The 27,861-nt window shown below is 32.7% G+C and overlaps 2 protein-coding genes across 3 annotated transcripts in view; one reads left to right on the top strand and one right to left on the bottom strand.

Annotated features, from left to right (window-relative positions):
- Nucleotides 1-38: 38 nt before the first annotated feature.
- Cep44 (centrosomal protein 44) lies at nucleotides 39-27,861 on the bottom strand. 2 transcript variants are annotated; one of them, XM_047549485.1, is made up of 11 exons: nucleotides 26,988-27,861; nucleotides 15,708-15,846; nucleotides 13,066-13,213; nucleotides 11,334-11,480; nucleotides 10,525-10,650; nucleotides 8,218-8,388; nucleotides 6,800-7,006; nucleotides 6,046-6,118; nucleotides 1,261-1,385; nucleotides 972-1,009; nucleotides 39-254 (listed from the first exon to the last, which is right to left on the bottom strand). In XM_047549485.1, the coding sequence occupies exons 2-11, from the start codon at nucleotides 15,794-15,796 to the stop codon at nucleotides 212-214; spliced, it is 1,167 nt and encodes a 388-aa protein (XP_047405441.1). In that variant the 5' UTR covers nucleotides 15,797-15,846; nucleotides 26,988-27,861; the 3' UTR covers nucleotides 39-211. The 2 variants fall into 2 exon arrangements, with proteins under 2 accessions (XP_047405441.1, XP_047405442.1); XM_047549486.1 differs by lacking the exon at nucleotides 972-1,009.
- Fbxo8 (F-box protein 8) overlaps nucleotides 27,562-27,861 on the top strand; it is a 50,993-nt gene continuing 50,693 nt past the window's right edge. Inside the window, exon 1 of the mRNA XM_047549487.1 lies at nucleotides 27,562-27,814. The gene's annotated coding sequence lies outside the window, so the exon portion shown is untranslated. The remainder of the gene's footprint in view (nucleotides 27,815-27,861) is intronic.

Here is a 27,861-nt window from a genome sequence, read left to right as displayed (position 1 = left end):
TTTTCCTAAGAAAAGTGAAGGAGAGTAAAGCAGTACAATCAAAGCTCAATAATAATATTTATTCAATAATGAATGAAAAACTCATATCAAATGGAATTCAAATTCTTAATAAAAATATTGCAGTATATTAAAATTATGTAGAGAATTTTTAAAATATACAACATGTACAGTAGTCATAGTTTTAGAGATGTTCGTGCGGGAATTTCTACAATTAGTGACTTGAGCATTTCAGTAACTCTGCTGTTTCTTCAAACCTGAAACAGAATAAACAAATGATACATTATATCAATAAATAATTCATAATGAAGAATAAATTTAAAATGTTAGGATTATGCTTTTGAGCCTAAATTTTAATATTTTTTTCCTACTTTTAGGCACAGTTGCTATTAATAAACTTAAGTATAACACAGGAGACAAAAAATAGTCAATTCTTGAAGCATAAGTTATTTTAATACTTCTCACATTTCAAAAGATAAAAAATTTTCTGAAGTGGTAGGTTGCATAATATTCTTAAAAAATTTCATTTTATATTTCCTTTGAAGTCGTCTTTAAAACTATCAGGTGCAATGTCATTTGTACTAAATAAAAGTGCTGTTATTTGTATCACTTTATCAATAACTTACTGAAAAAAATACTCTAAACCATCTATATACATATATTTAATATTTTGATGTCAGTTATCAAAAAAGATAACTTGATTAACTATCAACCAAAAATACCTTTGAACTCTTTAATCCACAGTTAATTCCATTAACAACGTTTTATACCACTTGTTGGAAACCAAAACAGTGATTCATCTCACAAACACAGAATTGTAGGTGGATTTATTATCCACTGGAGTCTTGAAGGAAATTCCACACCTGATTGAGACGTTTAAGGTTTGAAACACATATGCACATTCTATATATATTGTAATCCAATACAATTCCCTACAGAGAAATTAATTTCTGTTGCCCCTTTCTGTTACTTACATTTTTTTCATCCTTTCCAATTTCTGGATTGTTGTTTCCTTTAATTTAAAAAGCAACAAATTTAGGCGATTTCTCAAAGTAAACCATCCTCAAAGATGGACCATGAATATATAAAATACAGTCTGAAACATTGCATTGAATATTATTACTTATCACAAATAATTTTTGATATATTAAGATCTACAGTTTTGCTTTTTCCTAATAATAGCATATACAACTAAAACCAATGCTTGCTTCTTCTCTTGACCTTACAAAGGAAATCATCTATATAGCTGTCAGTTTTTCTTACCTTTGAAACCTCTTTTAAACCACTGTAAATAACAGTTGAGGTTCTGGGAGTTGACTCTGGTGATTCTGTACTAAAATCAGGAGACGGAGGAATATTTGCTGATGACTCCACTTGGTTTTTTCTATCTGAGAAGAAATAAGTTTTAGGTCACCTTTTCCTTTCACAATAGCATCAAATGTCTAAAACTTGTAATTACAGATGGAAGAAAAAGAAACATCATTATAAAATGACTACTGGTAGAGTATTCTTTCAAGAGAATAGCTTACATGTGAGAAGTTAAATGATAAAAAATGGCTACTAAAACTAAAAGGCAACTGGGCATAGTAGCACATGACTATAATCCCAGCTATTCAGAAAGACCATGCAGGAGAATTTACAGTGTGAGGTCAGCATAGGCAACTTAGCAAGACCCTGTTTAAAAAAAAAAATGCAAAATATTTTTATCATGACACAGTGTGAATAAATAGGTTAAGTATGTAATTTATTTTTAAGCCACTGATGCATATATATTTTCTTAAAATGGTAGCAATTTATATTAAATAACAAATAAGAATTCGTCATGATGCTTTTATCAGTATTTAATAAATATTTACAATATTGTTCTGTGGTAAATGGCAACTACTACTAAAACTGACAATATATACCTTTAAAAAATCAAGAAACATCCTTATCCCAAGTTACTATATATGGAAAAAATAATATGCAAAATCCAAGATCCACAGACTTTTTCTAAATAAAAATCTTAACATTTCAGATATCCTGATATCATTAATTTGACAAAATGATGGTAAATTCTTCCTACAATTCAATAAATATGCACCATCAGATAGAGAGTACATGCCCCTATCAAGTCATTTCTATAGTCATACCACAGTATGTCACAGTAAATCTGACTGCAAAGATAAGGGGAAAAAAATCAGGCATCCATTTGAACTGGTTTACATAATACAGTTTTATTGTAAATCTTTATTGATAACCTTGGTTAATAAAGGAGGACTGAAACAACTATAAGACTTTAATTTTTATCTCACATGGAGTAACAGTCTCTTTTGCCTACTTCTCTTGTTACTTGCTCCCTTTCTCTGCTTTTGTCTGTAGAATGGCGTTCACTGTTCAGTCACGAGCACAAATTTGGACAAAATGGCCATCCTAGCCCAGGCCCAACATTATTTGGTAATGAGTAACACCAAGTTATTCTTGATGTTTTAATTCCAAATTCTAAGAGTGATAAGAGAATTTGGCTCAACACTCTTTGAATTGGTATTCCCTGGGTTATGTGTCTTCTACTGGTCCAATTAGCTGAGCCTGGGGGGTCCAGATCATATGTACAACTTGAAGACTAGAAAGATACAGATATTTTACCAGGAGTTTTGGGCAATAAGTAATTTTAAGGAATAATCTAAAACTAAGCACGTATTGTATTTACTTTGCCCTAAACCTTTTATTATTTTCTATGGGTAGAGATAAGTATCCTCTGACAGTATTGATGTTATTTCAAAAAGAGGATTTCTAGGAAGGAGTCAGGACAAAGGGGGTAAAGGAATGGCTTTTCTGGCCCTGTGTTTTGGGGGTCTAAATTTTGAGGTGTTTAGTCTCATTCAAAGATGTGCCTTGCACATTGGTATTATTCAGGTTGTGTGGCTATTCAGACAGATCTCTCCATGTGGATTCCAAACGCTGTTTAGTGCAGCATACAAACACCAGTCATATTTCATAGTCAGATGAATTAAGTGCATATTATTTTTTATAACAATTTTTCTTATTGCTTTCTTGAGCCTTTTGTAAACTGCTATTTAAACATAATGGTTTCTTAGCCATGCTGCAGAGAATTGAGAAAAGACTCAAATTCAGATTGGATAAGAAAATGAAGAGCAGTGACCCCTGACACCAGGTCCCTGAAGCCAGTCATTAGAGCATTTCAGTAATGAATGCTAAGAGATTCCTCTGAAGAAAGGAAATCTAAGGTACAGGACACTAGATATTCTAGCCAATTGTCCTCACATGACCACTTATCTTTGACTGTCAATTCTGGAGGATTATTACCTTTTACCAATAAGGGAACCAGTGAGTCTTTACTGTTTAATAATTTGTAAGCCAATACTTCCAAATCAAGGACTTATGTGCATACCCAACCAGTTCTGAATATTTTATCTTAAATATATTCAAATATATTCAAAAGGAAACTCGTAATTTTTCCTAAATCTTCTCTTCTTCTTGAATTTCCTATTTTATTAAAGAGTACCAACTACCTACTCAATCATGAGTCAAATATGAGAAAACAGTCTATTTGTCTTAACTTTTCCTCTCTCCTTCATTCCTTCTACTTCTTTCAATAACCAAGGCTTTTTGATTTTAACACCCAAGTATCTCTGAAATAAATTTCCTGCTCTTTATCTTCATAATTGTTGCCCTAGTTCACACACTTATTATTATTCTAAAATAATGATGATGACATATTCTTAAACTACTGTCCTTATTTGTCTTACTTTCTTCTAATCAATCATTACACTACTTTTATGATATACATTGAGGATATTAGCCTTGCTAAACATCTTTCTAGACTCCAGGGTAAATTCCATGATTAGCTCTTCCCACGCTTGTTTCAACTTCCTTCCTACATGTACCCCTCCTCCTTCTAGTTGTACCAGAACAAACCACACACCCTTTTGTGGTATCAGACCTTAAGTAATAATATGTTTTACTTCTATGGGGGGAAAGGCCCAAACAAAGCAAACCAGACAAAAACAAAATAAACAGCCCTGACAGTGGGGGTGGCCTAAATGACAATTAACATCTAAGTTACTGTATTCCCCACAAATAATACAAACACATTATAATGAACGAAACTTTTTTAAAAACAATATTACCTAAGGTCATGAAGTAGAAAAAACAAAATCAAAATAAAACCACTTTCATTTCTAAGGAGACAAAACCAGGGGATTATGTAAATTATGTAACCATAAAAATGACCAGATAGAGCCCTCTCTTCACTAACATGAGTACTTCTTTTCCATTGAAAATTTCAGCTCCATTTCATTCTTATCATCAAATTGCTCCTGCTTCCTGACAATACCCAAATCAGAAGAGCCCTCACTTCCTTAAATTCTCAAAAAAAAAAAAAAAAAATTACCCAAGAGAAACTTAGTCCTTAAAAGGTTCTACTACTTTACTCTTCCTGAGATACTGAGCTGCCTTATAGTTCTCCATGAATACTACACTTTTGATAAAGGGAAACAAACCTGGAACCTCATGAAAACCATTTCTGATGGAATAGGATTCTGTGTCTAGACTGGTAAATAACTGTTTTCTGTATGCAAATAAAATCAAACCTTATGTTTTCAAGTGTCACATAAGGAATAATGTGTTCAAGCTTTATAAACTTGACTCTAATTCACCTCGGTTGGATTATAAACAGTATGGAACAGGTATTTGCCTTACTCATAATCTAAAATTGGTTTCAGACAGTGTTCTGATGTAGGCTTAGAGTATATTCTGTAATAATAATGTTATTAAAAAACAGTAAGCCTGAATATGCAAAATCAAACTTAAAAAAGTTAATGTTTTGCAAAAAGTACATTCAATATTCTTTTGAAGCATAAACATGTGAACTCTACTATTTATAGATAGTGGATACAGAAGTTAAGATATACTTCCTGTCTGCTAGATAGATCATATGATAATTTTTGTTTTTAAGAATCTTAAAGTGGAGCTTTAATACTTGCTGAATAAATGCATGAATGATAAATGGAAAAAAAATTAACATTTTTATCAAATCTGAAATTTGCAGTGTATAATAAATTTAGCAGCTGAAATAACATCTCAAATAATTATATTAATAACCCAATCACTGAAACTGTTCTATGTGATGATGAAATTGGCATGTGTATTAAATAAGTAGTGGTTAAGAGAAAACAAATGATTGCCAAATCTGTCCACCATTCAATAACTGTGTGACCCTTGGCACAGCTACTTAATCTCACTGTACCTCGGTTTCTTCATCTATAAAATATGGGTAATAACAGCATTTATCTTGGATAGTTATTTTGAGAATTAAATAATATAACAGGTAGAACAGTACCAGGCATAGTTAGCACTATAATGTATTTTTGTTATTGTTATTATTATATATATAATAGCTGAAAAAAGATTTAATGTAAGTATTCACATATACTAAAATTTAACTGCACAATGAATTCTCAATTGTACAAAGTATCTTTCCTACAAATACAATTTAATCATAGACACAAAAGTGTGTTTTTTCAAGAAAAACGTAAGCATCAAAAGAATAAAAACTGTTGCTGAAAAACAGATCTTATCCAAGCTGCTCCAAGTAGTTCAGTCACCCTGAAAATATCTTTGTAAAGGAAAGATCTGTCACTAATTCTAGATCTTTCTTTTATCACCATCAGTGAACTATTCAAATGCAAGAGGTTTTCAATACTTCACAGATTACTGACAAATATGTTTTCCTCTTTTACATATATTATTTGCACTCAAGAATGCTACTACTTAAGTTTAAAAATTAGAGTGATTAAAAAAGCAAGATGTCTCTAAAGTTTGCAACACTGGAATTTATTCACCCAACTATGTTGTATGAGATATGTAAGCTGGCCTCTTAAGCAATCTTTAGTTTTAGTAGTCTGTAGGTTCATTATCTTCTCTTTGCATTTTCTTTAAAAAATAAGGCTTGAGAATACTAAAATTACCAAGTACCTATAAAAATTATTTTTCTGAAAAATCCCTTATTATACCACCAACAGTAATACCATTTAGGGACTTACTTACCAACGGTCTGATGCTCCACATCACTACCAGAAGCACAGTCTTCATTCATTGTATTTAAGTCTGTATGGTCATTCTGCAAAGTACAGTTAAAAATTTAGAATGAAATAAAAGTTTTCATTTTATATTCTTACTGCCAAGTATAAAATATTAAAAGGGAACAATGTTTAAATAACTTGAATTATTTTATTTTCAAAGCAATAGGTAAGTATTTCTATGAATTAGACATATCTTTTAAATGCAGAAGCAAATGTAAGCTTCTTGAATCTACCAACTTTGCTTTCTATGAGGAAAAAAACAGAAATTGAATCCTAAATAATAAAATTAAATTTCAGTTTTAATACAGCAATGGTAAGTTTAGTCATTATATCTATTCACAATATAATTGAAGTTATTAAGTAAAAAGTTTATTTTTCATCTTCTGCAACATTTCCTGCAAACATTATACTACTGAGATTAATTTCAAATGTTTTATAAACAAAGTCAAACACATTCTTACCTTATTTTAAGTAATTCAAATATTTTTAACAACTAACAGCTCAACTTACAGGTTTTCCAGATTATCTTATTTGATGAAGGTAAAAATAACAGCCACAGATAAAACAGGTTATATTTAGACAGGACTTCATTCTAAGTAAACATTTTCCCATTACCTAAATATTCTCACATTTAGCATTCCCAATAGAAAACACACATAGCAATAAAAAAACACTTTATTATATCTGAGCTATTCTAGACATACTAAGGAAAGAAATACCTTTTTGGACAAAAGCATTTCTGTTTCAAGAAGAGTGACACGACTTAGAAGATTAGTCCAGATTGTTTCATCTACCATCAATTTTCCTTTCATTCTTTCTTCCAAACAGTCTAGTCTTTTCTCTATGCAAGTCAACTTCTCAAGTTTCTCTTGGCATTCAGCAAGCATGGTCTGTAGTGCAGCAATCTCAAGAGTAACTTTTATATCCTAAATTGATTAAAAAGAGTAAAGATAATTTAAAAGCTGAAATACCTTTAGAGTCAATGTATTCCCATTTTCACCCTGTTATTTCAATAGTTAGGAGAGACAGTATGACGAGAAAGTTATGAGAACTATCACTGGAAGGGGACTACTTGCACACTTAAATTAGTTCATCTCAATTGTATGATCTGATGCCTTCATTCCCTCATCTAAAAAAATAGAGCAACAATACATATTCATATGGTTCCTGTGAGTTAATATGTATAATGCTCTTAAATAATACAGGTAGTACAATAAAATTTTCACTAACTAGCTTCTTGTAACAACACAATGCTAAGAGGAAATGACCAAAAACGACAGTTCACTGAGATTATTCAGTGTGCCATATAAAGGATAATAAGTCAAATGGCTATCTGGTAGTTTTTATAAATGCCAGTTATATACTGAGATGTACAGAAGACATAAGAGATAAAAGAAGGATAGAAAAAGGTGTTTTTGCAAAAGCAGTAGAAATCATATACATAATGGGGTCCATGGCCATAAAGACTAACAGAAATGGTAATCTAACAGAAAAAAAAAACATGGAACCAGAGGAAAATGAAAAGACAATGAAGTGCCAAGCTTTTCCTATCACCAATACAGGAGAACAAAAGTGGTAGGGAAACACCACTGTATAAAGTGTTATATCCTATCTCACTAGAATGTAAATTTTTAGAACTTTTATAATTTGTTCTTTCTAGATATACATGACAGTAGAATATATTTTGACATATTATAAATACATGGAGTCTAACTTCCCATTCTTGTGGTTGAACATGATGTGGAGTTACACTGGTCGTGTATTCATATATGAACATAGGAAAGTTATGTCTGATTCATTCTACTGTCTTTCCTAGTCCCATCTCCCCTCCATTCCCTTGATTCCCCTTTGTCCTATCCAATGAACTCCTATTCTTCCCTCCCACTCCTAGATTATAAATTCTTTGAAACAAAGTACCATGTCTTATTTTTTTTGCATTACTCACAACACATGTCCAAAATCCTAAACAGAAGTAGCAAATAATATCTCTTGAATTGTATTCAGTAAGACTCATTATTAAATAATGATAACATGAGTAATATAAGGCTAGAGATATTTCAAAGTTTAAATACTGAAATAGTCATGGGTATCAAAATTAAGAAATACTGCTATGTGTTAAGAAGTCCAGCATTCTTACTTGTTGCTCATCTTTGATTTCAGGGACATTTTCTTCAGGAATGTTTATTTCAGAAGGCTTTAAGCTCAACACATCAAATGCTTCACTAGTATCTGTTACTGAACTTGATGTCTCTTCAGGATTGTCAACATTATCTTCATTATACAGGTGACGAATCACCACAGCTTTCTTCTGCATGAGAAAAATATGTAAGAAACGCTTTAATGGTTGTACTCCCACAATTATTTCAAACAAACACATGCTCATTTTGTAAAAAAAATACTTGATCTTCTTTTAAGGATTAAAAAAAGATTAAGTCATCATATATAATGTATCAAAATACTACAAAATACTATTATAATATTTTATGTGTGATCATGAAGTTGTGGTTCATGTTTTTAAAAGCATTCTATTTTTAAAGCATTTCTATTTTAGAAAAAAAATTGAAATATTTATTTCGTGATGTTTGGATTTGTTTCAAAATGTCAGTAAGAGTGATTACAATAAAGGCAAAACTAGATTAGCAAACAGTTGGTAAATTTTTGAAATTAGATAATGGGTACTTTTATTAATGTTTAAAATATTCCATAATATAAAGTGTTATTTTAAAAGAGCTGTGCTGTTCCACACAGTAGCCACTGTCTTAAGTAAGCACCTGAAATGTTGATTGTTCCAATTAGCATGTGCCAGAAGAACACAAAACACATGGTATTACAGACTTACCACAAGAAAAGAAAAAAACTGCTCAATTTTAAAACATCATTTACATGTTAAAGTGATAATGTTTTCAATAAGTATACTATAAAAACTAAAAATTATAAAAGTTATTTTAAAAAGAGGTTGCCATATAATTTACAAATAAGAACTAGTTCTGTGAGTAGGATTCACATAAATTTCTTTGTGAAACAAATCAAAATATATTAGACCTTCATGTAACAATTAAAACCTAATAATGACAAAGGGAAAGTACTGACAAGAAGGACTAGGTCCAACTATGCATTTACACGGGGCTCTTTTGTCTACTTACTTTCCACAAACAGTTTGCATGTGCACTATACAATCTTAATATAGATGACAAAAAAAGTCATAAATAGCATTCTGTATAAAGTGCTGGGAAGGAGATAATTTGCTTTAGTACTGACTCATATTTTGCCTACAGACAAAGAAATGTACGTAAGATTCTAACTTTTCTAACTCTTAGAATGTTAATATTTATTCAAATTTCTGATGATTAAGTGTTAATTACATCAGACTGAAAAGCTGAAATAAATCATTAAATTTTGATATATAACAAAGAAAATTAAGACAATAAAAAACAAGTTGAGCGTCTTGAAATTTGGCATTTTTCTTTGTTAGGACAATTTAGATTACCCCTCAACCTTCATACTGAAATAGTAGATTGAAAAGTACATTTAGCTATATCAAATCATATTTAGTATCAAAGTAGTAAGTACTTATTAAATATGCCTAATACTGTGCTAAGCACAGTGAAGGTAAAAAAGTAGTATAAGAAAATCCCTGTTTATGCATTTTCTAGTTGGGGAAGGATATGCAATATAAATCATTTAACAGTCAGAAAATCATAAAAACTAACAAGAGTTAGAAGATTTAAGAGATGTGTATGGATGAGAACTATGGGCACTTACTCAGAATTCACACCTTTTAGAATTCCTTTACTGGAATAGCATAAGAACCTATTCACCTGGCATGCTATCCTTCAATTTCAGGAAGTTTTTGCCAGATGGAAGACAGCTGAAAGTACATTTATAATTTAAAAATAATATTTTGGTTTAAATATCTCTTGGAGATGGAAATACTATACCTCTAAATATACTGGATTCATTTAGGCACAGGTGCTGAAAGTAGTCAAAAATTGACATCAAAAAAGAGAAAATATTCAAAGCACCTATATTCAAAACAATCAAAACCCAATTCCAAATTAGCAGATTATCAACCATTAGATAATCAATACTCTTAATTGTAGAAACATCAATGTATGTAAACATCATCAGAACCACCACTATTATTAATGGTAGGTTCTTCATATGTTCCCATTTTAGGAAGAACAGATGCATAATAATGAAGAGCATATATAGATAATTGCATAATGAAACTTTGTAACACTGCCATTATTTTATCTGGGAAATGAGGCAGAATTTGAAAATAGAAACATAAGCATTATTTTATTTTACATGTCTATTCTTTTCTTAAAACTTTAGGAATGTTCTCCAAACAATATATGGTCTATGAAGTAAACATCCCAGTTGTATTTACCATACAGATAACACTCATTAAATGACATGACATGTTTTCTTCATATTTTCATACCTTCCCTGAAGTCAGAAACCTGCCAGTCGTGACATCAATGCCAACAGGTTCTACAAGTACTTTCTCACTGCTTGAACAAGGTTCTGACTTACCAGAAGTGATTTTCTTTCTTTGTTGTGATGGAGTCTAAAAACAAAAAAAATATTAGACATAATTAAGCTGGGCAGGATGGCACATACCTTTAATCTCAGCAACTTGGGAGGCTGAGAGCAGGAGGATTGCAACTTGGCAAGGCCATAAGCAAGTTAGTGAGACCTATTTTAAAATAAAAAGGACTGGGGATATATTTCAGTGGTAAAGGGCCCCTGGGTTCAATATTTGGTATGAAAAAAAGGCATTAATTACAAATTTTCTGTGAAAGAATAATGTATGCTTAACTTCACTATCATTTAAATATTCATATATAAAATATATCTAACAAATAATGAGACTAATGAAACTACATGTCTTTTAAAAATTAAGAAGTGGGCTGGGGAGATAGCTCAGCTGGTAGAGTGCTAGCCTTGCAAGCACAAGGTCCTAAGTTTGATCCCCAGTACCACAAAAAAAAAAAAAAAAAAATTAAGAAGTGATGAATATACACTATCTTTGAACGGTTGGTTTAGGATTAGCAGTTCCAAGTCACAGGTGTATAAAAATAAGTGATTAGCATTTAAAGTAAATGAACTTTATGAGGTTACCCAAATCTATGAATAATGCAATAACTGTACTATGCAATAACTGGCGTATTATACAGGGGCTTTATTTTATACATTAAAATGCTGGGTCATTTAGCATAAGTCAGTATCCAAATCTATTCATAGAATTACCTTGTTAAGACTACTTAATTCCTTGTGCTTCTTCATCACACAATTTAAAATATCACAAATAATTTGGATTTTCCATTCTGCAAACCCACATTGAATAAATTGCTTCTTTGTCAAAATTGGTTTATAATTAAATTGATCACGAAGAAGCTGCAAAGAGGAAAAAGATTCATGTAATAGAAGCCATTTTTTTTCTTTTATTCAAAATGATAAATGGTTACTAGTTCAGGAGAGTAATAGCTACCTTTGAGAGAACGAGAAAGATTAAGTCATTAACTAAAGGTACTACAGAGATTTACAGAGCTGGTGTGAGCCATGAGAGACATCCATGTAAAAAACATAGTTAGAGGGCTGGGGAATGTAGCTCAGTGACAGTTTGCACTAATATTACCTAGAAGCTCTGGGTTCAATCCCCATTACAGCAAAACAAACAAATCACGTAGCTAGCAATGTGCCAGAGAATGCAAAAATAGTCAATCATCAAAAAATTAAAAATCTTCATAGGTAGTAGAAAATATCCTTAGATAATCAGAAAACCATGTGCTACTATACTAAATGTCAGAAAACCATAGTTCCATTTGTTTATAATTCTACTACACTTTTAGACCAGTCAGTATGTTTTCTTGATCTCAATTTCTCATTTGTAAACAGACTAGGCCAAGGTTCTAAGGTTCTAAGGTTCTGCTGTATGGAGCCCTAAAATTTCTTGTATGCTACTTAGGCTTCTATGGAAGCTTTCTGGGGTTAGATGCGAAGAACAGGAAGATTAAGTAGGAGCTACATATAAAAGCTCCCATTCCACTAAAAGCAACCCCATTTTTTTAGATTAGATTTAATAAATAGGCTTTACCATAAAAAAATTACAGTACTTGAACAAAATTTAATGATAAAAATAGTTTTAAAACTATCAAGTATGAGATTATATTCAATATACACATAGTAGAAATGTAGATACTAAAGTAGATACAATATAAGGAAAGGTCTCAGACCTCAACAAATTAACTGAAAGTTTCAGTTCTTATGCATGATTAAATTAACTTATAATTTTATGAACTACATATTTTTACTGAACATAATTACATCTCCAAATTCTGCCAGTATACCAAATTTTACCAACATTTGATAGAAAATGGCAAATGATAGTGACTTGTGTTTACAGTTGCTGTAATTTATCAGAGTAGGAAACATTCATATTCATAAAGCAAACTTGAAGTGCATCTTGATTTCCATAGGTTATACATTTTAATGACATGAATGAATATGAAAATATTCTGTCAACTATATATGCTGCATACACAAGCATGGGCTGCAGAACACTTTGGTCAATGATGGATCACATATGTGAGTGGTCCCAGAAGATAATAATGGAGTTGAAGAATTCCTATTGCCTAATACTTTTACTGTACCTTTTATATGTTTCAATATGCAAATCTTTATTTTGTATTACAATTGTCTACAACATTCAGTATGGTAATGTGTTATACAGGTTTAGAGACTGGGAGCAATAGCCTGTACACATACCCTATGTATGTAGTAGGTCATACCATCTAGGTTTGTGTACGTACACTCTATGATGTTTGTTTGCATAATGACAAAACCACCAAACAACTCTTCTCAGAATATCTCCACTGTTAAGTGACATGTGACAATATTTAAGGAGTTACTATTAAAACATTAATTTTAAAAACTCATTTAATAACTTCTAAAATATTATTGTTTCATAAACTCAAAATACCTTATAGACAGTATCTATAAAGCGCAAGTCATTCTTTGCAATTAGCTCTATGTTGGATTCCATCAGAAGTTCTGTTACATAAGGTGAGTATGAAGTAAGAGAATAGCTGATGATGGGCAAACATGCTGCTGTGTCTCCCTTTATCAAACTGTTAGAAAAAAAAAAAAGGCTTTAATGAGCTTAATTTCAAAATTTGAATGATCAAGGTGGTATTAAAAATCTTGTAAATAATATGTAACTTAATACTAGAGCCATTATACAATTAGGGGGTACATGACCCTCCAGATTCTATCTCCCATTCTAAACCACTCTAGCCAGACTAGTATGAAACATCTAGTACCATCAGTCTATTTACAATAGTATTTATGAGCTTCATCTTACCCAATTTACTTCATTTTCTTTTATTAACACTTCACAATGCTCAACAGCACTTGGTGGTTTTGTAAATACTTGTTACATTACCTTATTTGTTCGATACAAAGATTTACAAAAGTAAATATTATGAGTTATGTCACAAATAAGGAAAAAGGGACTAGAAAGAGCATATACAATAATTAGGTAAGCAGTTTACTATATTTCACTTTCTGCTCAGTTGAAACCTATACCTTATTAGTTTTCCACAAAAATGCACAGGATTTTTCTCTTTAGTATTTCTTTATGGGTAAAGCAATATTTTAATCAAAGAGAAAATTGCTCTGGCAAACTTCTTTATCTGGAGTACAGTCCAAAAACAGAAAATGAAAGAAAAGTCTTTGACCAGCAAAATCTGTTCATTTTATTCACTTTATGAATAGATGACAGCCAGGAGTACATTTAACACATTTTATGCAATTTCAAAGACCTTGGTTATTCAGCTTCTAAGGACTTAGCAGATTAGAAACAGTAAAAAACAAAAAGGATATTACAAATCAATAGCATATCAACACAAAAAACAGTTCATGGTAATAAAAAAAATTTTAAATTTTACAGAAAAAGTAGAAAGAATCAAATTATGTAGGGGAGTGTTTTATGTGTATGTACTTGTATATGTGTGATGATGAGAAGGAAACAATCTGAGTCTCTGTGGAAGAAGCAGCATACTTCCCTTAATAGACCCTACCACGTTTGGGAATAATCTAAAAAGCATTATTTTTAATGATGCTTATGGTTCAATTAAAAAAATTAAATGTTTAAACACTGTTGCTATGGATATGAAGAGTCTCCCAAAAGCTCCTCTGTTCATGCAGGAATGCTCAGAGGTGAAAGGATTGGATTTCAAGAGCTGTAACCTAATCAGTTCATCCTCACTTGAATGAACTGGGTGTTAACTACAGGCAGGTGGGGTGTGGCTGAAGGAGGCAGGTCACTGGGGGCATGACATGGAAGGGTGCATCTTCCCTATGACCTCTTACCCATTTCCTCTCTATCTGCTTCCTCTATGAGTTGAGCAGCTTTTCTCTGCTGAATCCTTCTACCATCATATCCTGCCTCACCTTGTGCCCAGAGCAGTGAACTCAGCTCACTACTGAGCTCTAATACCATGAGCCCAAATTAATTCTTCCTCCTCTAAGTTGTTCTTGTCCAGGTATTTGGTCACAGCAATGAAAAGCTAATTAAAACAACTGTACAAAGAACACAAGTCACTATTGGTATATTTGAGAATTGTTCCTATCTAAAATGTCTTAAAATGACACGCAAAAGTGATAAGAAAAAAAAACTTTTGTACTCAAACTGGTTAAGTCTTTACAAATTCTGGATAGTTGAGATTTTCTTATTTTCAGAAGCCAAGATAACTGCTACAAACTATGGATTACATTTGTTTCATACCTTTGTTTCTCACATAGAATGCCTGTAGTAACATTGATTAAACTTTCTCCTTATTCTCCTATCTTTTCACTTACATCCTTCTCTGGGGTTAGTCCTCCCTAGTGTACAATAAGAATATCCATTCTCCTATGTAGAGCCCATTACTTGAGCTCTACTTAGCAGTTAGTTTAACTCCACTACTTGAATGTACACCTAACTTGGACTTGTCCCTTGATACTCTTCCAGTCAATAAATGTCTATCGATTCCTAATATATGCCAGGTACAATTCTAAATGTAGAGTTTCTGTAATGAACAAAACAAAGTCCCAGACTTCAGCTTACATTCTACTGGGAGAAACATTTAATCAATGAATCAACCAACCAATGATAAAGGTAAGAATATACACTATGAGAAAACAGATGTATTAAAAGATAAAGAATAACATGACTATCACATTAGATTGGCATTTGTAAAGGAAAATGTTGCTACAGTCTACAAAAAAAGCAATTTCTGCTCATTTTGAATATATTAAAAAATAAGAAATATAATTCAACCGAATATGAGTGGTAGATTATAATAGTAAAACCTGTTTGTTATAGTTCTAAGAATTTAAAAGTTACAGAGGAAAATACCTTATATTAGTGTACAATGCACTTAAAAGTAGTATCTTAAATCTTTTGGGCTGGAATTTTTCATTAATCAATACTTAAAAAAAAACTCCTACAATGTCCTACTTTCTCAAATATTTTACAACTTCAAAGGAACTTTAAATAGGATAAAATCTTTATTTTTCTTTAGATATTCCCTCAAAAGTATTAGCAAAAATAATACAAATAAGTTTCATAGTATAACTTACCCCACACAGTCTACTTCTTCAGGATAATTTAATAAGCGAAGCACTTGTTCGAGGTTCCGTAAACTTCTTTTTAAGTCACCTGTTGCCATTATTTAACATTAGATTCAGCTCCAACCCTTGAGATAATCTAATTTATTACCTAAAAATAAAAATCCATGAAAGAGTGGTTAAGTCAGTTTTGAAACTTCTCTACTCTTCCTTGTACACATCTCTTATGGGCACTTATCATATTGACTTTATCCTGGCTCTATTTATGCTATTATCTTTCCTACTTGTCAAGTACTTATTGGCTTGTATCTACCACAAATTCTAGAATATTAAGTGAGTTTCTTTCCTACCCTGCCAATATTTTTTCCTTATAAAAAATTTTGCTTTATGTTCATGTTTGTACAATGTGTTTCATATGACACTCTCTCAAATACTTTGAACAAAAAAGTAACATTTGGAAAGACAAAGCAAGTTGAAATGGCCTCCATCAGTTACTATTTTGGATACTTACATAAGTTATATGATGCAGTCAGTAAAAAATGGAGACACAGAAATTTGGTAGAGACTTAGTCATTATTCCCAAGGCTCTGGCCTCACACAGTTGCCAATAAGATGCCTTTCTTTACAAATAAAAATGGATGAGCAAAAACAAATAAATAAATAAATGTCAAGGTTCACCTAAGTACGACAGATTAAATGCATATTGCTTCATTTCCATTTTCTAAACACCACTAAGATGAAAGCAAATAATTAAAAATTATATATACCCTCTGGGATGAAGTAAACTGGAGGAGATTTCAGGTGACAAAAAAATTTTCAACAAAATTTTGGAAAATGACAGTCAATCTAGCAGAACTGCAGAAGGCCAATTTAGGAAGAAAACAACAGAAATTAGATAAAATTCACAAATAGGGGCAACGAAAACTTCTGAAAGGTACAGAGGTAAGGACAAGAGATTGAATCATAAGAATAATTATTTGAAAGTCCATATAAGGTGTGGCTAAGCCCTAGATTCTTTTCCTATCCCCTCTAGTCTTCTACATCCAATAACTAGTTTAGCTAGTTAACTACTCTATTTTTTCTGGAAAAAAGGTAACAATTTTAAACTCTGAGGAAAATGTATCAAAGAGATACCAAATTTGGAAACATCAGGCAAGGCAAAGAATATAGAACAAATGCTAGAAGGCAGAAATATTAAAGAAAAAAATCAAATAGCATAATTTCTTTCTACACCTCAGCTTCAGGATGGCTATTAGCCAAACGTATCCTTGATGGCAGCATACTGGCAAGCTCTACTCTAGAGAAAGTAGATAAAACTAGAGAATACTATCTTACCATTACTGACATTTGAGGGAGACCACCACTAAAAAGACCAGGTTTATGACCAATAACCTGCAGCAAAGCTGTCCCATTCACAGGCCCAAGCCAAGCACCTCTTTGTAGACATTCACGTTTAAAACTGAATGTATACCCAAAGGTCAATAACTATTAGAGGAAAGCCTTCAGCATGCAGGACAGAGATCAATATGAAACAAATTTTTAAAATGTAGTAGATACAGAATTAATGCAGGAGAAAAAAGAATTTTAAAATGAAAAGTATAATACAGACTTATGATGTGGGGTTATATCCCAATAAATTCAAAAAAATTTATTGAATTGAAAATATTGTTAAGTCAAAAATGCAGGCTGTGGATATAGCTCAGTGATAGAGTACTTGCCTAGCATGCATAAGGTCCTAAGACTTTCATTTTCAGTGCAATTCCCAGCATTTATTTGTTTTAATAAGAAAGAAAATGCATTTGTTGCTCCCATTAAACACACTGTAAAATTTAAAGATCATAAGTCAAACCATTCATGGTAAACTAGGGGCCATATATATTCTCAATGACATTAGAAAAAATATTAAAACTGAATAGGAGGCTTAAAGAAAATAATTAAAAAGTTTGTCATAATTTAAAAATGAGCCTGAGATTGTTAGTAAACTTTTAAAAAACAAGATCCAACTATACGCTTTCTGTAAGAAGACCATTTTAAAAGAGGCATATATTGATTAAAAGCAAATGAATAGATAAAATATAACACGGTGACATTCATCAAAAAAAGGTGGGAATATATTAAGTTCAGACACAGCAGATTTCACAATATGGTAAGGTATCAGGGATAAAGAGGGACATTACATAATGATAAATTCAAACTCCAAGAAAACATAATAATCCTTAACATATAAGTACCTGACAAAAGAGTATCAAAATATATGAGGCAAAAACAAATAGAACTTTGAGGAGAAACAGATAAATTCACTATTTTAGATGGAGACTTCGACACCCTCTGACACCCTGCCAGATCCAGCAGGCAGAAAATGAGTAAGGACATATGACACCATCGATTAACTGGATATAATAGATATCTAAAGGCTACTTCACCCAACAACTGCAGAATACACATTCATAAGCTCATATGGAAAATTCACTAAAATAGACTACATAATAGACCATAAAACACTGTAGCAAATTTAAAAGAATAGAAATCATACAACCTCTGCTTTCAGGCTACAATGAAATTTAACTAGAAATCAAAAACAATTGAAAAGGATAGTAAAAGTAAAAATTTCAAAGAATGAAAAAGATACAAACATGGAAAAGTAAGTATAAGAAAACTAAGGGATCAACCCAAAAGGTCTGACATCTAATGAATGGTAATTCCAGAAAGACATCAGGGACACTGAGAGAAGAAAGTGTGAAATAATATAAAACCACCTCTTAGAACTGAATGTCATTATTTTCTAGATTAAAAGAATACATTGAGTGATCAACATAAGTGCAATAAAACTCATGCCAAGATACGTCAGTGTGATGTATCTCATAAAAGAAAAGCAGTAGTTCTAAAAGCAACCAAAGACAAATATATATGAAAAGAATCAAAAAGAATCTACATGCAGACCTTACATGTTTTACAAAATTTAGTTCAGATGGATCATGGATCTTAATGTATAATGTAAAAATATAAAACTTAGAGGAACTATAGTAGAAAACTGATGTGAGCTTGGGTTCAGCAATGAGTTTCTAGATAATATCAATGTATGATCCATAAAACCAAATATTGGTAAGCTGAATTTCATTAAAATTAAAACTTCTGTGAAAGATATTGTTAAGACAATAAAAACAGGTCATGGACTGGTGTTACAAAACACCTATTGGGTAAAAGATTTGTTTCCAAAGTATCAAAAAAAACTCTTAAATTGAAGAACAGAAAACCAAGTACCCAATTTAAAAAGCGGGCAAAAGATATGAATAGACAACCCTTCACAAAAGATATACAGGTGGCATACAAGCATATAAGAAAGGATACTCTCACCCTGCGCAAAAGTCAATTCAAAATGGCGTAACACCAGAAGCTTTTCAACTGTTAGAAGAGAAAATAGGATAAATACTTAAATAGGAAGTACAGGAAATGACTTCTTGAGTACGACTCCTACAGTTTAGGAAATAAAAGCAAGAATTAATAAATGGGATGACATAAAATTAAAAAGCTTCTGTACAACAAAGGAAAAGTGAGCATGAAGAGACAGCTGCAATGGGTGAAAAATATTTGCCAGTTACGCTATTGACAGATGATTAATATTCAGAATACATAAAGAACTTATAAAACTCAAAAAAATAAACCATTAAATGGACAAATGTACTGAACATATACTTCTCAAAAGAAAACATTAAAACTATTATATAACAATTATATAAAAATATGTTCAACATCTTTAGCCATCAGGGAAATGCAAATCAAAACTATACTGAAATTCCATCTCATTCTAATCAGAATGGCAACAATCATCAAGCATATAAACAATAAATGCTGGTGAGGATGCTGGGGAAAAGGAATTCTTATATACTGGTGGTGGGAATGTAAATTAGTACAGCCACTATGGAAATCAGTATGGAGATTCCTCAAAAAACGAAAAATGGAACTATCTTATGATTCAGCAATATCACTCTCAGTATTTATCCAAGATAATTAAAGTCAGGGCTGGGGATATAGCTCAGTAGTAGAGCAGAGGACTTGCCCAGCATGTATGAGAGTCTAGATTCAACCCCCAGATCAGAAAAGCAAAACAAAACAAAACAAAAACACCTGTTTTCAAAAGAATTAAGGTCAGCCTGCTGAGGGATACATGCATATTCATGATTATTATAGCACAATTCACAATAGCCACATTATGAAATTGACCTAAATGTCTGTTAACAAACGAATGGTTAAAGAAAATGCAGTGTGTATAAACACACGCACAAACACACACACACACACACACACACACACACACACAATGGAGTTTTACTCAGTCATAAGGAAATTAATTATTTTATTTGCAGGAAAATGAGAACTGGAGGGCATCATATTAAGCAAAATAAACCAGACCCAGAAACACAAGTATCATATGCTTTCTCTTGTACATGAAAGCTAGAGGGGAAATTAAAAAAGAATGTCATGAAAATAGAAACAAACCATTTGAGTAGAGGAAAGGTGGAAGGTAGGAGAGTTACTAGGGAGTAACATTGATCAAATTATGTGTTATATGCATGTACAAATATGCTACGAGAAAATTCACTATTCTGTATAATTAACATGCACCAATAAATAAATTTTTAAAATTAATATGTAATACTTAAAAAGATGCTCAACATATCAGGTAATTGCAAATTTAAAAAATAAAACAATAAAAATAAAACAAGGAGATGGCTTTTCACTGCTATGACCAAAATACCTGACAAGAACTACTTAGAGGAGGAAAAAATTTATTTGAAGCTCAGGGTTTCAGAAGTCTCAGTCGATGGTTGGCAGACCTCTCTGCTGAGCTCCCAAGGTGAGGCAGAACATCATTGTCAATGATCCTGGCAGAGGAAAGTTATTCACCTCATGGCAACCAGAAGGCAGAGAGAGAAGGGGGAAAGGGCCACAGGAAAATGAACCCTTCTAGGGCATGCCCCAGTGATCTACTTCCTCTATTCACACCTGGACTCCCTTTAGTTACCACTCTGTTAGTCCATTCAAACTAGGGTGGATCGATTTGGTCAAAGCTCTCATAATCTAATCATTTCACCTCTGAATATTCCTGTATTAACCCAGGAGCTTTTGGAGGACATCTCATATACAAATCATAACAAGATACTACTACACACCTATTAGAATGCTAGAATCCAAAACAAAACAAAACAAAAACCTATTGCTAAAATCCAAAAACAAAACAAAACAAAACAAAAAAACAAAAACCGATTGCTACCAAATATATTTGAGAATATGGAGAAACAAGAACTCTGTTGCCAGTGAGAATTCAAAATAGTATAGCCATTTTGGAAGACAGTTTGGCAGTTTCTTACACAACAAATTATAGTCTTACCATACATTCAGCAATTGTACTAGTCATTTATCCACTAACTTAAAAATTTAGTGTATGCATAAAATCCTAATCAATATGTATAGCAGTTCCATTCAGAAACACCCCAAAGTGGAAGCAACCAAGACACCCTGAAGTATATTACAGTAATGTACATCCATACAATTAAATATTATTTAACAAAAAATAAATGAGTTATCAAGCTACAAAAGAACATGGATAGATCTTAATTCATATTGCTAAGTGAAACCAAATCCAAAAAGGCTACTTATTAGACAATTTCAAAGAGAAGATCTTCTGCAAAAAATAAAACTATAAAGACAATAAAAAACTAGAGATCAATTGCTGCCAAAGATTCAGAGGGAGAAGAGGAAGGTAAACAGATGAAATATAGGGTACTATTTTAGAGGGAAATCTATTCATTTTGATATCTTATAGATAGATAAATGTAATTAGGCCTTCATCAAGATCCACGAAACTTTGTAGCCCAAAGAGTGAATGCTAATGGGTACAAAATTTTTAAAAATCATTTAGGAAACTGCACAGGAAATAGTACAGACTGTGACAGGATAATAATTACATTACCAGTGTACAAAACAACAGCATTAAAGGGGATGGATGAAAATGAATAGCATCTGTGAGACTAAAGTCAAAAACAACAGCACATAAACACTGCACTCTGGTTCATAAAGTTTTTGCCCACATGCATATGAGATAAAAATTTTGATACGCTTATATAGATATACTGGAATTTTAAAATTATGTATATTGATGGTTACATAACAGAAGCCAGGTTTCTTAGTACTGAAAGGGAAATTTACAGATAAGTGGAGTACACTGGAATCAGCTATGCATTAACTGATTACAGTTAGAAACATCAGTATCAAGTTTACCTTAATATTGATACCAATCATTTCAAAAAGAAATATTTATTGATATGTGCACACAGACTGAGCAATCTTAAGTCAAAAACCCCAAATCCAAAACACTCCCAAACCTGAAACATTTTGAGCATCATGTCTACATGCAAAAAGTTTCAGATCTCAGCATTTCATATCTCAGATTTTTAGATTAGATATGATTGACCAATAGCTTATGCAAATATTCCAAAATCTGAAGAACTTCAAAATCTAAAATACTATGATCCTCAAACATTTCAGATAACAGTTATTTAACCTGTGTAGAGTTCAACATATACACATATATTTTGGTTCTCCGTCAGGTGAAAGTTACTGAAAGTAACAACATCCTATGGCAAAAGCGTAGCAATCCTATGGCAACTAGCATCCAGATCTTCATGTCTACAATGAAAGAAATCAGGGTTCCTTGAAGAAATGGTCAATTCTAGAACTGGGGTAAGAAATACACAAGATGAACCTAAAGCATTATGTAGTTTCCAGAAAATAAGAAAACACTCCACAGACAAAATTTTGAAGAGTAATATCAAAGGGACACAGAAGCTCCTATTGGTTACCACTGAAACAACTGGAGTGGAAAATAAATAACTACTGAATTATAACCCAAGTACAAGACAAAACATAATCAGTATAATCTAACACATGAAAGAAAGAAAATCTTATAATGAAGAACAGGTGTATGACAAAATACATTTATTTAAGAATTCTTAGAACATTAATAATTGAGGAGAACTACCTGCATTTGATTAATATCTAAAAAAAAAAAAAAAAACTACCACAGCTGGGTGCTGTGATTCATGCTTGTAATCCCAGTAACTTTGAAGGCTGAGGCAGGAGGATGGCAAGTTTGAGGCCAGTCTCAGAATTAAGGCAACACCTTGACAACTTGGTGAGATCCTGTCTCAAAAAATAGAAAAGGTCTTAGGAGTAGCTCAGTGGTAGAGCACCACTGGGTTCAATCTCCAGGGGAAAAAAAAGATCTATAAACATCATATTCAATGATGAAATACTGTTTTCTCCCTAGACTGGGTAGAGGCAAGCATATTTACTGTCATCACTTTTTTTCAACATTAAACTGGAGCTCCTAGATAGTACACAAATATAAGAAGGAATAAACATTTAAAAGGAAGAAACAAAAATGTCATTATTGTTTGACATCACATTGCATAACTGTGTGTGAAAAAAATCCAAAAGAAATAAGTAAATTTAGTAAGGTTGAATATGGGTCAATTCACAAAAATCAATTGCATGTCTCTATCCCTCAAATAATTAAAATGTTTTTAAATGACATTATAAATAATTCATTATGGCACTGATAAATATCATAAAACATGAATAAATCTGGAAAAGATGTATAAGTTCTCAAAACAGAAAACTATAAAACCTTATTGAGATACAGTAAAGAAGATCTAGAGAAGAGGCATATATTTTGATCAAAGATTGATTCAATAGTTTGATATGTGAATTCAATGCATCCCCTCCTACCACCACTAAACAAACAGCAAACAAAAAACAGTTTTTTGAGGGTGGAAATTGACAAGCTGACTAAAATTTATACAGAAATACAAAAGTTAAAGGATAACTAACAAAATCTTGAAGATCAAAATTGGAGGACTTATACCATGCATTATCAAAATGTTTTATGAAATTAAGTATGGAATTCGTGAAAAGATGTCTGAACAGAACAATGGAAAAAAACCAAGTCCCAAAGCACCACATATATTGATAATAGACTTATATCAAAGGTGATAGTGAGTAGCAGTGAAAAAACTATAGTCTTTTCCAATGGTAATACATCAACTAAATATCCATATAAATCTTGAAGCCTCTATCACAACCTGAACAAAGTTCCAGGTTTATTAAAGAAAGTTCAAACAACCAGGTTTTGTGAAGATCACAGTGGACAATATCTTCAGGATCTCAGGCAAAGAAAATATCTTATGACTGATAAAATGAACCACATTAAAATTAGTAACTTCTGTTCATCAAAAGATACTCTGAGGGTGAAAGTCATTGAATGGAAGATGATGCTGGCCATACATATAATCAACAAAAATAATCTTATGTAGAACATGCGAAGAACATCTGCAAAGTAATAAGGAAAAAAAAAGATGCTCAATAGAAAAATGGGCAAGAGAACACAGCAAGAACTATAAGATATATGAACATGTAAAAAGATACTCAATCTCATTAATTCTTAGGAAATTATGAAGTAAATCCAAAATATGAGGCTGTAGTGCACGTGAAACTCTCACACGATGATGTGAAAGGATTAGGTCAGTACAATTACTTTGAAAAACTTATTGGTGATATCAACTAAGGCTGGTGTACATAGAGATCTATGATAGAGAAGTGACTCAAGAATGTACATGACAGAAATACCACAACAAACATAAAAACAAGTATGATCTCTAAGATTTTTTTTAAAAGATCATTTTAACTCCTCCCCCCCAAATAATACCAAGGAAGTTATTTCTAAATGACTCATTTATTGCCTGGTCTACAGGATTCCCAAAGGAGGTTGTTTCCAAAGGAGGTTCATAAAATTAATACATAGATAATTAGTTAAGAAGTTTTGCTTGATGGAAATAAACAGATTTGAATCATAAGTTTAGTCAATCAGTAAGGCAAAACTCAAAAACATACTTAAAAATATCTACAACTCTTCATTGACACTTCATAAAAGGAAAATAATATATAATTCCTTGAGTAAGAATTTTCTGAGAATGAAGTTCCTTTAAAATGAAGTCATTGACATTAAAAACAAAACTAAACAGAACAATTCATAAATTGGGTGAAGTAGTTGGTGTGATCTTTTCCCTGCTAGTCTTGTATTTCGGAAGCTATCAGAATAAAAATCATTCCCTCACACACATTCTCTGAATCTAAACATAACCAGAGGTATTAAGGCTAGCAATTTTGCAAAATCCTAAATTTAGTGAGCTTTCTATTTATGACCCTTGCTGCCCATTTCTGTAGCCATTTCCCCAGGTGAAGCAACTATTCTCTTCTTGAGGAACGCTCTCTGTCCTATTTGTAGCCTGTTCTCCTTTATTATGGTGAAGAATAGGTTACTGAATATACGTTTATGCATTCTTCCATGGTCATTTCAGTCATTACTTTTCAGCCAATCAATTATACCACCTAAACATTTACATTTGTAAGCAGAGGGAATTTTTGTTACAGTCAAATGGGAAATAACCAGAAAAAAAAAAAAAAAAACAGATGCAATTCCAAAATCAAATTATACAAAATACTGGCCTAGAAGGTAATCTTTAAATCTCATAGGAGGCCTGGGTGTAGATGGATATATGGAAGCAGTAAGAGTTTTCCCAAGACTAGCCTTTACTTTGTTGGGAAACAATGAAGTAGAAACTAATCTGACAGTAACTGAAAAAAAAAAAAAAATCTTGGGTTCTACCACTGGACAATATCAGATGTCTGAAGTATTACAGGTTCCAGACCCATCTAACTTCACAAAATTCCTCTCAGGCACCTTCTTCCCAAAAGACATTCTCTAACTTTAATGTAAAGTGTATCTCTTCCCACAGATTTCTTTTAATCCCTTCATTAAGTATATTTCATCATTCCAGTATATGCAATTTTGTGGTATCTCTCCTTTTTCTGAAGTCCCAAAACACATTTCAATGTGCTTACATTATTTCTAACTCTGGTAATGGAATTACTGACAAAAGTATGTCCCTGGAACACATTCTCTTCAGTACCAGTAGAATACATATTTTGAAGAGTAAGATACAAATACAGCTTGGATTTGTAGGTGAAGGAGATAAGTGATGAGGAAAAAAAAGGAAAACAGAAGAGAAAAGAAAATGTGAGTACTACAGAAAAAATTTACATTTTCATGACGGGCTTTGATTTAAAAAAATGGGGAAAAAAGTAAACAAGAAAACACTAAAATTAAGATATTAAAAGAAGGTAATCTACTTATGCATATTTTAACACTATACTTTTGGAGATGGAAAGTCATTTTTTTACTTAAAAAAAACGATTAACATTTTCACCTTATTACCCTTGTCAAAGGAAATTAAAAGGAGACACTACTCAGTTTGTAGCACAGGTTCAATCATTAAGCTTGTAGAATGGATTCAATCATTAAGGTCTCAATATTGCTAACTAGCTTCCCCCAGAGTTCTGTATACAAGTCAAACCTGTGCGAGTGAAATTATGAGAAAGGCATAAAAACAATATCAATTGTTAAGTAGAAATTTTGGTTTAAGATTTTTAACCTAACTCAATCACAAGGCAGTTAAAGGTCATTAAAATGATGCTTCTCAATGAGACGTCACAGGACTCAAATGCTTTTGTTAGAATGAAACAACTAAACCGTGGTAATTAATGTGGATGGTTTGTGACATAGACCAAAACGATTGATAATATCTAAAAACCATGCGTCAAAAAACAAGAGGAGTAAAGAGAAAATATTAAATTTATGAAAACTTTCACAAAAGACAGTAAATACTGTTCTAAGTGATATGGAGAAACGTTTGAGGAAAGGACAGCATCAAGGAAACTGGGGGAAAAGGGAGTAACTGTGAAAAGGTTTGCTAATAACTGGAAAAATAATCTACCTCACCCCAATTACAGAATTTTTAAAAAGAATCAAAATTTCAAGATTGTTCTTTTTATAGTGAGGGGGAAATCTGTAATTCTCAAGATGGAGAAACATTTGAAACACCAGGAAAAGGCAAGCAAGGAAAAACAAACTACTTTCAGTATTTTGGAGGAGTCCGATGCATCCTCAGTTCTGAGGACCCACTAGGAATCAATTCTTTGCCCTATTCCGAAGACTAACTTCTCTACCCTAAGCCACCGCTTAAATCTGAATAAGGTGCTCCGATCTTTCCTACCTCGTTGCTATTGAAAGTATACAACAACAACAACAAAAAGTATATACCAGGCGGGTATATTGGCAAGGCACATCTGGAATTCCCGTTCCGTAATTTAAGTTAAAAGGTTGAAAAGACAGACCTTGTCTTTCGCCCCTCACCCGGGGCCTTGGTGAGGATAGCAGAGAGAGGCGACCTCTGTCCAATCTAGGGCGCAGCCTCGAGGGCTCCCTAGGGCTCACCCGGCAGCCCCCGAGCAAAGAAGACCGCCAGCCCAGCACGACAAGGAGAGGAGAAAGGGCATCTGTAACCAGAGACCGTTTTCCGAACTAGTCTCCAGCAGATAGTCCCTGAAAGCCAAATCCTGAGCCCGAGAGCGCTTCTCGCGCCGACCGTTTGTATCCGAACAGCCAGTTCAAGCCCGCCGCGCACCGCGGCAAGATCTTCAAAGCGGCGGGCTCCTTGGCGCTCCAGGATTCCTCGCTGCAGATTCCACAGTCCATTCGTCCAGACCCTGAGGTGACTTGACTCTGCAGAGAGCCTCCTCAAGGTCCAGTGCGATATTAGCTTGCAGATTATAAGTCAGTATAATTTAAATGGTTAGAATAGCTCGGACTGCGAAGCGAGAAACAAGGAATCTGTAGCGAATCTAAACAATGGGAATTAAAATACTTTTTCTTTAAGGGCCAGAATCCGAACGTCACTTCCGGCAACAATAGGAAACGTCAAAACCCGGACAGTCCGCAGCTCTGGCTCCTGCAGCTTGAGGTGCTCGGAGTTCACAGAGGTCTGGTGCTGTTTCTGGTACTCTCGCCACCGTCATCTTCACCGGCGTGAACAAGTAAAGTTTGAACAGACTTCTCCATGGCCTGGGCATCAGTTCCCGGCTGAGCCATTTTCTTTTTGGCTTAAAGCCCCCGCCCAGAGGCCGATTCGTCGCGGCGGCGGTGGAGATCGCAGGTCGCTCAGGTACTAGCGTCAGCCTAGATATTTCAGATCTCTTTATCTTTTTTATC

Source organism: Sciurus carolinensis, chromosome 4 (assembly GCF_902686445.1).
Source record: "Sciurus carolinensis chromosome 4, mSciCar1.2, whole genome shotgun sequence".
In the NCBI taxonomy this organism is placed as follows: Eukaryota; Metazoa; Chordata; class Mammalia; order Rodentia; family Sciuridae; genus Sciurus; species Sciurus carolinensis.
The sequence above is the reverse complement of the archived record's forward strand: the minus strand, read 5'-3'. Positions and strand labels throughout refer to the sequence as shown.